Source organism: Cucumis melo, chromosome 4 (assembly GCF_025177605.1).
Source record: "Cucumis melo cultivar AY chromosome 4, USDA_Cmelo_AY_1.0, whole genome shotgun sequence".
Lineage (NCBI taxonomy): Eukaryota > Viridiplantae > Streptophyta > Magnoliopsida > Cucurbitales > Cucurbitaceae > Cucumis > Cucumis melo.
Window position 1 is genome coordinate 2,530,562 of NC_066860.1, and position 10,110 is coordinate 2,540,671.

Genomic DNA, 10,110 nt, shown 5'->3' on the forward strand with positions numbered 1-10,110 from the left:
CTCTTTTTAACTTAATTTGGTATATATTAAAACAATGAGTCGATAAATAATGGTACAAATCAAAGCAATTTAAATTTGATGGAAAACTAAAATTTAAAATCACTAGGAAAAATAATATAACAAAGAATCTTTATATACTTATAGATTGTGGGCATTGCCACAAGTCTATGAGAGTCAAATTTAGAAAAACAAATATTTGAATTGAATAATTGGTTGCCATTTTTTGACCATCAAATCAACCATAGCCACCAATGGAATATCATACAACATTCAACTTCAAATGTGAAAGCTTTTGTGGATATTTGTTCTTTTCTTCCAAGTTTCCCCCTTAATTTCATATAAAATGCTTACCCACTGGACCATAAAATTAGTTCACATACAATCCATAGACTCTAAATTTTTTTTAAAAAAAAACCGTAAGTTTACGCGATAAGTTGATTTAAGAGAAACGTATGAATTCAATAAATTAATTTTTATGTTTAACAGTTAATCTATCATTAGTTTGTATAATTATGAAAACTACAAAAATACCCTCACTAGCTATCGTTGTCCTAATCTATCAATCACTGTTACATTGCTAATTAATAAAAGCTATGAGTTATTTTCTAGAAGGGTTAAAAATTATATTTGAAAATAATTATAAATTTATTGGTATGTATTATTAATAATAAAAAGTGTAGGAAAAGAAAGTGATGCCCATAAATATTAATTTTTGAATAAACAAATCATTCAACCAACTAAACAAATAAAAACATAATTAAATTAATTTAAACAATTAAAATGGATTATAATAAATAATGTATTTATTTTAATCAATTATTATATAAAATTAATAGCATTGTTTTCTCTCTCTGATTTTCTTTTTAGTTTAGTTCATGCGTCCAAAAATTGAAAACCTTCCTCACAATAATCCTTAAAATTCCTAAGAAATAATCAATATCACACCCTCAATTATCATATAATATATTTCATATAATATATTTTAATATCGAAATAGTTAACCAAATTAGTTACGTCACACTTATATTTTAGTAACACGTACAAACTTTAAAATAAAAATGTCAAACATTAATTTAATCAATATCTTTTTAATTTAGTCATCATTGAAAAAAAAATAAAATTAAATGTAATGCTTAATTACTATATAAAAACTTTTACTTAAAAATATGTTTTAATATTTTTCAATTTTTTTTGACAAACTTCCATTGACAAACTTTTACTTAGAGATTTAGAAAGAAAATGTCATTTAAGTTTAAACAAAATAAGAAAAAATAAAAGTTATTCTTTTAAAAAATGGGTCTCTCCGATCATTGTATTGCATAATTTATTAATGTCTCCAATTCTAATATTTCTTTGAAGACTAAATGGACGACTGTATTAATACAAACATATACGTGCAAATGCACGTGGTAATATGTCAGTAAGATAAAAGTGCAACTTTCTTATAGAGAAATAATGTTACATGAGTGTAATCTAAGGAGTTGTTGGTAGTTGGGAGGAACAATGCAAACAGCTGACTCGAATCAAATTAAAGCAACATCCTATTTTACATTAACTTGTATGGGACTATAGGCTTTGACTATCTCCTGATTTAATTATAATGGAGTAACATAACAATGGGACTAAAATGCTATCACAAAAGATGAAAGAATATGAAGCTGCAGGACTTTTCAAAAGAACAAAAATTTAAATATTAGTTTATGGCCAAGAGGACACTCAATAACCACGAAGGCTTCCGTGTGAACTGCATCTACAATTCAAGACCAAAAAACAAACAGATTCAGATAACGATGGTCGAACTGATATATAGAATATTAGTTTTAGATCTAGGAATGATCAAGTCGAACCTCAAAATGATCTCACAAGAGCTTGACAAGTAACATCATACTCTATTTGTCAGAATGCGCTCTTTTACCCTTACGACGTGCATTGTGGACGGTGTTTCGAGTAGGTTTCTTTGTTTTCTTCCTGCAAGTGACAAGGAAACTTGAGTTATTCATTTATAAGAAAGAACCATTTTCAATTATACATTATATCCACATATGAGAAAGAACTATTTTTCAGTATATATATAGAAAGAGAGAGATTTCATATGATCAATGGAAGATGAGCAGTTACGGTTGTATTGACATAGAACTGTACGAGTGATACTGACCAGAAAAGGGCAGAGATCATATTGAACAGAAAAATAATAGGAAGAGCCAATATAGCAGAAGCCTGCAGCAATTTGATTGGAATTCAAAGTTAGAGATGAAAGGGTATGGCAGAAAAAAGAAAAAGAGACTAGTTCATGTTGAGCAACATAAAATGCATACCGCAAACCATTCCAACTCTCTAGTCGCGAGTGGCTTGGTCAATTCATGTTTATTGAGAGTCTCTTTAACGGCACCTTGAACCTTAAAAAAATAAATAATAGCTCATTTGTAGTTAAAAAGATTTTCAAATTTTTAGTGTAAAATAAAACCTAGGCAAGAACGCAGGGACTTTGAAGTACATAAGCCAGTAAATCAGTTACCGCAGGCCATTTTTTTTTTAATTCAAACTGCTTTCATTGAGAAAAAAGGAAAGAACCACAGTCCATATATCTTCTACAGTTAGAAAAGAAGTGGGGAAGAACGCATGGAGTCTACCTTATGATGATATACAGCCGCAGATTTTAGAAATTTTCCATATCCACGAACTAATTTCTTTGTATAGGGCTTCAGGACCACCCTAACCTTTTCTACGTGGGGTTTCGTAACGGTAGCAACTTGATCAATATATGGCTTGCTGAATTTCTTAACTTCCTGCCACCAAAATGATAAAAACGAGGATTTTTTCCCAGTGAATAATAGCTATTTATTTGCATTTAGGGGAGAAAAATGATACGGTATAGACAACATACCAGATAGTACGGACGAATAGCTTCTTTAGATTTAACTGCATAAGGAGTTATCACACTCTTTGATGTTTGATAAAATTCTACAGTTTTTGCAGTTAATGTCTCGATATGTGGTTTAACATTTGTTTTTACTACCAACCATCTTTCCTTCACGACCGGGATATATTTCTGCAAGCAATGTCACGGCAAATGAGAGGGAAATCCACTTCAGGAAGAAATATCGTCAGAAGAAACTTCATACAACAAACAGAGAAGAAGAAAATTCCCAACAAGAAACAGGGAAGAAAAATCAACATTGTCGATGGCTTCGTCTAAATCAGGAATCTAGTAACAAATCTGTTTACCCAAGGGCCCATAAAAGGCATTGACAAAGAGAAAGATTTGGTTTTGAATCACATGTCATTAAAAGTTGGAAGGATTCTTCGCTGCAATCATTTTCACTAAAAGACCAGGACCTTTACTCCCTCATACTCGATAAGGACTCCTCTGTTGGAAAATGTTGGTTCCTGGGACAACAATCCCGGAATTTTTCACCCAAAGGAACCTAAGAGAAGATGGAATTGATGGAAAGGGACATATCCAAAGAAAAAATCTAGGAACTCGGTCATTCATGAATCATGACCAATACCCAAGATCAATAAACGGCTTGCTGAATTTTTTGCCAGAAGGAACCTAAGATTTTTTTAAAAAATATAGGAGTAATTGATGAAATCCAGACATCATTAATTGAGATACCATGTCAATGTGTCTAAGCACTAAAATGTGGAAAAGGAAATCTAAAGCCTTACTATTTTCACTGTTTTGACATGGGGTTCGGCCCATTTTGCTGCTTGTGCCGTCTTATCTGAAGCCTGCAACAAATTTGAAACATTAGTTAGTTAGTTGATAAATTCACTAAATCATACTCTAGTATATAAATAAATATGGACTTATTAATAGCACTACACACACAATGTTAAAGCTCAAAGTCAAAGCGCGATAAAGCACAATAGTCTTAGAAGGTCTTAGAAGGTTCAAACACAAGTGACTTTTTTTATTTTGGTGAGGGACACTATATAAACAGATACTACATATAGAAGAGAAAGCATCGTTGTAGTAGAAATATGAAAAATAAAATCCTAAGCAGAAAGAATTTTGCATTTAGGCTTAGTAATACTTTTTTTGGGTTCATAAAGAAGAAATAACCCTTATTATTATTATTTTAAAATAATGAAAAAGTTTGAAGGCCCAGGGCTTCGGGCTTTAGGGCTTCACAGAACGGGTGTCTTATTTTATGCACCCAAACCTACGTTTTGCGTCTAAGAGGAATTTTTAAAACACTGCATATACGTACATGATACATATATATATATAAAAAGAGGGAAAAACACAAAACAAAAGAGAATAACCAGCCAACAAGTCAAGTTAATCACACTTGACACAAGCTAACTAAACTAGCACAACTCATAAAGATCCTAGAGGCCAGAAGACATAACCTAGCTCCACCTAAACTTTGACCCCAACCAACTCAGTACACTCAAAGATCGAAAAGGAGGCCAGAAGACATAACCTAACTCCACCTAAACTTTGACCCCAACCAACTCAGTACATTCAAAGATCGAAAAGGAGGGGAAGGGGGAGAAAAGATGCCACCAGTAACAATTTTTTCTTGTCAAAATTGTTTGAAGGAAGTGAAACAAATATAATAGTACCTTTTGAATTACTACATCAATTGCAGGTTTTGCATGCTCATTCCAATGTGTTCTGATCAAAGACTGCAAAGGAAGGTAAACCTTCAGAACTTGTAGCCCATAGGAGTAAAAATTAGGGGATGTGACACTAGCATTACCTGAAACTGGTCATAATGTGAAGCAAGCCAAGGTGGGAGCCACGCACCATGAACCTGCTGACAAACTGAAATTAGCATGCCCCTTACAATTAAAAATTTGATCATCAGACAGCATCCACCACTCTATTATTCAAACACATTACCTCTGTCAACTCTTTAATTTTTGAAGCTGCCTCAAACTTTGCCTTCCTCATCTCTTCCTAATTATTATTAAAGAAAAAGAAGTTGCAACAAAACATCACTATCGGCTGTCTATATTAATAAAGTTCAGAGGCATCATGAAGTACCTTGGAGACTTCAAGAGCCCGTTCAGTCACACGAATTTTACTCTTCTGTTCTTCGTGAATCTTCTGGAGCTGTTAAAGTCAAAATCCAAGTCAGAAAGAATAAAAGAATTACTACCATAACTCAGAAAAATGGTTTGAAAAGAAAAAATTGCATCCTATTACAGATAACGTTTCCTAGAAGTTTATAGTAAGGAATCTGGCTCTGCTTAACCAAAGTTTATACACTTAAAGGATTTGAACTTTTTTACAAACACAGTAGCTGCAATGACAGTGCATCTAATAGAATAAAAGTCTTGCTAAGAAAAAAATGTCAGAAAAATGATAAAAATCTAAATCTAATAATACTTTGATGACATTTGAATGAAGCCTGCATAGAGAACCATTCTTTAGGATAAAGGATATGCCATAACTATCATTTCAATTAAACAAAAACCAAGGAAATACTAAGGAAGCACCAATGATAAAGAGTTCGTGGTGTAGCAGAGAAAAAAAATAACATTTGTCATACTACATGCCAGAAATTAATTACATTCAAACAAAGCTATTATCATGATGTTACATATATTGAAGCAACAAAAAACATCGGCCTGAAAAACCAGCAGTAAGAGAAGAAACTAGTGAAATAATTTCTTACACTCTCTAATCTTAAACTGGCTTCAAGTGTTTTCTTCTCAGCTTCATTTGCTACAGTTTCCCAGGATTCTTTCTCCCCATTCAGCATCTCCAATTGCCTTTTGAGATCATCAACCTGCAGAATAGTGGTGCATCATAAAAAAAATTAAAAAAAAAAAAGACGATTTAAAAATATAATGATAAAAAAATATTGATTTTCATTTCTTGCCTGTCTTTCTAATTCATGAGCACGTGAATATGCCTTTCCAACCTGCTCCTCAGCATCTAATTTCCCCTTTTTCTAAGCACGATAAAAGATTACAAAATTTCAGCATTTGAGTGAAGCATTGCATATGGGTTTCCAGAGATAATTATAGCAGCAAGATCAAAAATGTATCAGAGGTTGAGTATTAAACCTAAAAGACTAAAAGACTAAACTGCTGCTGCCACAAACCTGAAGAGAAGCAATCTCACTTTCAAGCAACGAAATGCTATCTAGCTTGGCACTGATGATTTTTTCCTTCTGAGCTATTACCTCGTCCTTTCTCTTCAATTCTTGGTTTTTTACATCAAGGTCGGATTCTTCAGCATTGAGTAAAGTCAACCGTGGACAACCAGAAAAAAGAAGAAACAAAAGAACAACACGACACGAATTTAGATTTTGAGAAATCTTCCCAAAAAGTAAAGGCACAAGTACGACTAGCAATCATCACAGCCAGATTTCTGGGTATAGCAGACCCACAAGTTGAGAAACTATTAACTTCCAAAATTCCTTTACCGCTTACTGTCGAAAAACTTGAAAAACAACTTCACAATAGATCTATCTTTCAGATACAGATTAATGCAGCACAGTGGCCACTTCGAGATAATATGAAATTATCGATCCCATTAATCTTAAAATTATATTCGTATGAACTAGCCTACATTCTCCATTCAATTAGATTTCCCTCCCACTTATTTTCATTCTTGCTAATGCTTCCTCCGAAATAAAAAAAAATCATAAGAGACGATAGCAAGAGTTAAGGATAATCGATATCTAACCAAGCTTTTGGATCTTGAACTTGAGCTGGTCCAATTCAAGCTTCAAATCAGAAAACTCAGAATCATCCGATCTAACGACTTCAACTATATGTTCCGCCTCTAAATCAAGCGATTCATCGGCGCGGAGCTGCGTGAAGACTAGGGCTAGAAAAAGTGATAGAATGGCGAGCTTTGAGATCGCCATGGAATCTCAAATCTCGGCACGGAAACTCCAGAGGAAGGGATAGATGATGAACAACAAACTCTATGAACTTCAGAGCTGAAATTTGAAAACTATGCCATTGCTATCGACTCTTTATTTTGTCGTCGTCAACCACAATACAATTGTCAATGAATTTTATTTTATTATATTGTTTTTTGTTTTTAACCATTTTTATTAAACAAATTGTTTTAAATAAAGACTACGGTTTGATTATAAAATTAATAATCATAGTAAATACTATTTAAAAACTTCTAAATAATTAGAATAAACAAATATTTACTAAGTATTTATAAATTTTTTTTTAAAAAAATAGTTAGAAAATAAATCCAAACTTAGAAAAAATCTAAAAAGAAAATTGAAAATGGTAAATTATATCTAATATTTATTAGAAAAATAGGGTGTAATGCATTTTTGTTTTTAATGGGTTTTTTTTGTTATTATTTCTTGGAAAGAAAAATCTTTTTTTTTCCTTTTTGCACCTTCTCGTTTATTCTTGTCTCTTTCTTTCTCTTCCCTTTTTAGTGTAAAATCGTATATTCTCTCTTGATTTACTCTTTATCGTTGTATTGCCAACAGAAAAAAGGAAAAAAAAAAAAAAAAGAAAAAGAAAATACTCTTTGTTTCTTATAATAGATTAATGGTCCAAATTTTCATTAATATTTTATCCTTTATTTGTCTTTCTTTTACAGTACAAAGTACGGTATATGAGAATTTGAATATTTATTATTTTGGTTGAGTTTATTGGATTGAGCTATGTTCACGTTGATAATTATTAAGTGAAAATTCATATTCTATTATAGTTTTTTTATTTTTATTTTTACTATTCAAGTTTTCTAATTATTTTATTGTATGTTTGTTTTTAATTTAACGATATATCAGTAGGGATTGAAACCTTGATTTCTTAGTCAAAATTGATTATTTAATTGATAAAACTCTATTTAAATTAGTATTTCTAACTTTCTTAACTAGTGATAATTTAGTTTAAATGACACATGTATCTACGACCAATAGGTTTCATGTTCAAATCCTCCACCTCTAACTTGTACCGAAAGATTTTTAACGACAATCATCCTCTTTATTACTTTTATCTTACTTCTAACAAGTAACAAATTAGATAACTTACTTGACATCAACTTATCTTGATCTTCAAAAGTTTAAAGAAAACAAGTTGGGATCTAAGTAGTTTCTAATAATAATAATCAATCAACAATATATAGAATTACTTAAAAGTTATTATGTGTTTCATATTTGAGGTGGAGATTCTATCATATAAAACCACATAAATTCTTAAGATTCATTTTATATGTGTTCAATGTTTACGTATAGACTTTTATTGTAGATGTAAAAATTGGGATCCTCTATAGTTTAGATTTGTTCAACTTTATATCTTTAAATGTCCAATTTTAGTCGTTATATTTTCAACAAATATTAAATTTAGTCACGGATACTTGTTTATTATGTATCTTTTTCGTTACTTTTTATTTTTTATTAGCATTTTATTACAAAGTTTAAAAATATATCTTTATACTATGTTTCTCTACATTAAAATTATTATATATTATTTAACCCATTTCCATAAAAACTATAAATTAAAGGAACTAAATTTAAGATTTATTAAAAATACTAAAAACTAATAAATTTCAATGTATAATAACCAAAAAGATATTTTAATTTGTTTTATATATTACGAGTACATATATGATAATTATAATAGGAACAATAATTTAATATATAATAAAATTATATAAAAAAATGGTAAATATAGCCAAGTTTATCAACGATGAACTTTTAATATGTCAAGTCTATCAACGACAAACTTTTAATATGTCAAGTCTATCAACGACAAACTTCTAATCTCGATATGTTTTACAATATTTATAATTTTTTAAAAATATTATTATCTACTAAATTATTTTGAATGCTATGGTATTTTTTTTCCACGTGTAACAAAGAAAAAATCTGGAGGTGTGGAATGCTGTAACGGTTCCCAGGAAACGTGGCCCAATAGGATGAGCCGACGATGGATACACGGACAAAACGTGGGGACGTGGATTTTTTTCTTAATTACTTTTGAGACATCATATGTGGATATTAATAACGCCAATAAAGAAAATAATTGTGGCCATTTCTTTTTCCTATCTCTTTTGTATTTTCTTGTTTTATAATAAATAAAATAGAAAAATAAAAAGCAAAAAAAAAATTAAGGAAGGAGTTTTGTTTTTTCTTTTTTTCCTTCTCTATTTTAGCTAAAGGAGTTTTGTTTCGATTTAATTTCTATATTTTAAAAATTAAAAATATAAATCTTGAAACTTAATAATAAAATTAAAATAAAACTAAAATTAAATCGAAACAAAAATTAAATTCGAAGGTAGAATTGTAATATTCTAAAATCCATAAGATTAAAAAGAAATTTAATTAATTAAATGTGTAAATTTGAAACCTAAAGTTCTACTAAAGTAGATATTATTAAATACACATCTTATCTTACCATCTTGAAAATGACTAATGAAAATAAATAATCTTTTATACTATTATTTCCAAATAATATAATGGTGTAATTATCGTTTAGGTTTATTATTCCATGAGTATTATTTAGTTAACCTTATTTTAACAATTCACTAATTACCGTTATATATAATGGTTAATGGTAACCTTTACTAACTAACTATTATTGGTTATTAAACCGTTGAACAAATTGATAAAAGGAAACGAACATTACTTGTACATAATCAATTAAGATATAGATGTGTGAGCATTTATAAAACGGCTAAATTCATTGACCAAAATATATTACTTATTCAATTTTCAAACTTTCACTAATTACCGTCATTTATTTATGTAAAATAATAATTGCTAAGCTAATCACTTGTCCATTTTTTAATCGAAACTAATATTCATTATAAAATGGAACCCTTTTGTAGCTAGTTTTTATCGTTTATTAAGATGCTAAGAAATATAAAACAAAAAGGAAATTATTTGTATAAGTGACTAAGATATGAGCATGTGAGCATCATTTAAGATGGTTAACGAAAAAAAGAATCATTTTTCGACGATTTTATCGAAATAATAATGGTCTGGTTTCCATTAGGTTCATTTTTTCAATTAGTATTATTTATTTGATTGTTCACTGTAACCCTAATTACTATTGTCTATTATATATTTTCAAAAGAAAAATAATAATTAATACTGTTTATTTAAATGGAAAAAAGCACACGTGATTATGTGGGCATTTAAATATACTATTCATCTATACGTGATT

At 29.8% G+C, this 10,110-nt stretch overlaps 1 protein-coding gene across 1 annotated transcript; it reads right to left on the reverse strand.

Annotated features, from left to right (window-relative positions):
* Positions 1-1,421: 1,421 nt before the first annotated feature.
* Positions 1,422-6,993, reverse strand: LOC103503726 (uncharacterized). Its single transcript, XM_008468044.3, has 15 exons — positions 6,650-6,993; positions 6,063-6,190; positions 5,838-5,909; positions 5,631-5,744; positions 4,997-5,065; positions 4,853-4,909; positions 4,710-4,763; positions 4,573-4,635; positions 3,670-3,732; positions 2,885-3,049; positions 2,631-2,786; positions 2,316-2,396; positions 2,156-2,217; positions 1,848-1,968; positions 1,422-1,744 (listed from the first exon to the last, which is right to left on the reverse strand). Exons 1-14 carry the CDS (start codon positions 6,831-6,833, stop codon positions 1,890-1,892), a joined length of 1,347 nt encoding a protein of 448 aa, XP_008466266.1. The 5' UTR covers positions 6,834-6,993; the 3' UTR covers positions 1,422-1,744; positions 1,848-1,889.
* Between the last annotated feature and the right edge of the window lie 3,117 nt (positions 6,994-10,110).

Excerpts from the sequence above, each read along its gene's own strand:
- LOC103503726 (XM_008468044.3), bottom strand. The coding sequence starts at position 6,833 with ATGGCGATCTCAAAGCTCGCCATTCTATCACTTTTTCTAGCCCTAGTC. Across the intron at positions 5,745-5,837 it reads CTCATGAATTAGAAAGACAG|GTTGATGATCTCAAAAGGCA; the intron begins GCAAGAAATGAA and ends ACTATTCTGCAG. Across the intron at positions 3,050-3,669 it reads ATGTCAAAACAGTGAAAATA|AAATATATCCCGGTCGTGAA; the intron begins GTAAGGCTTTAG and ends CATTGCTTGCAG.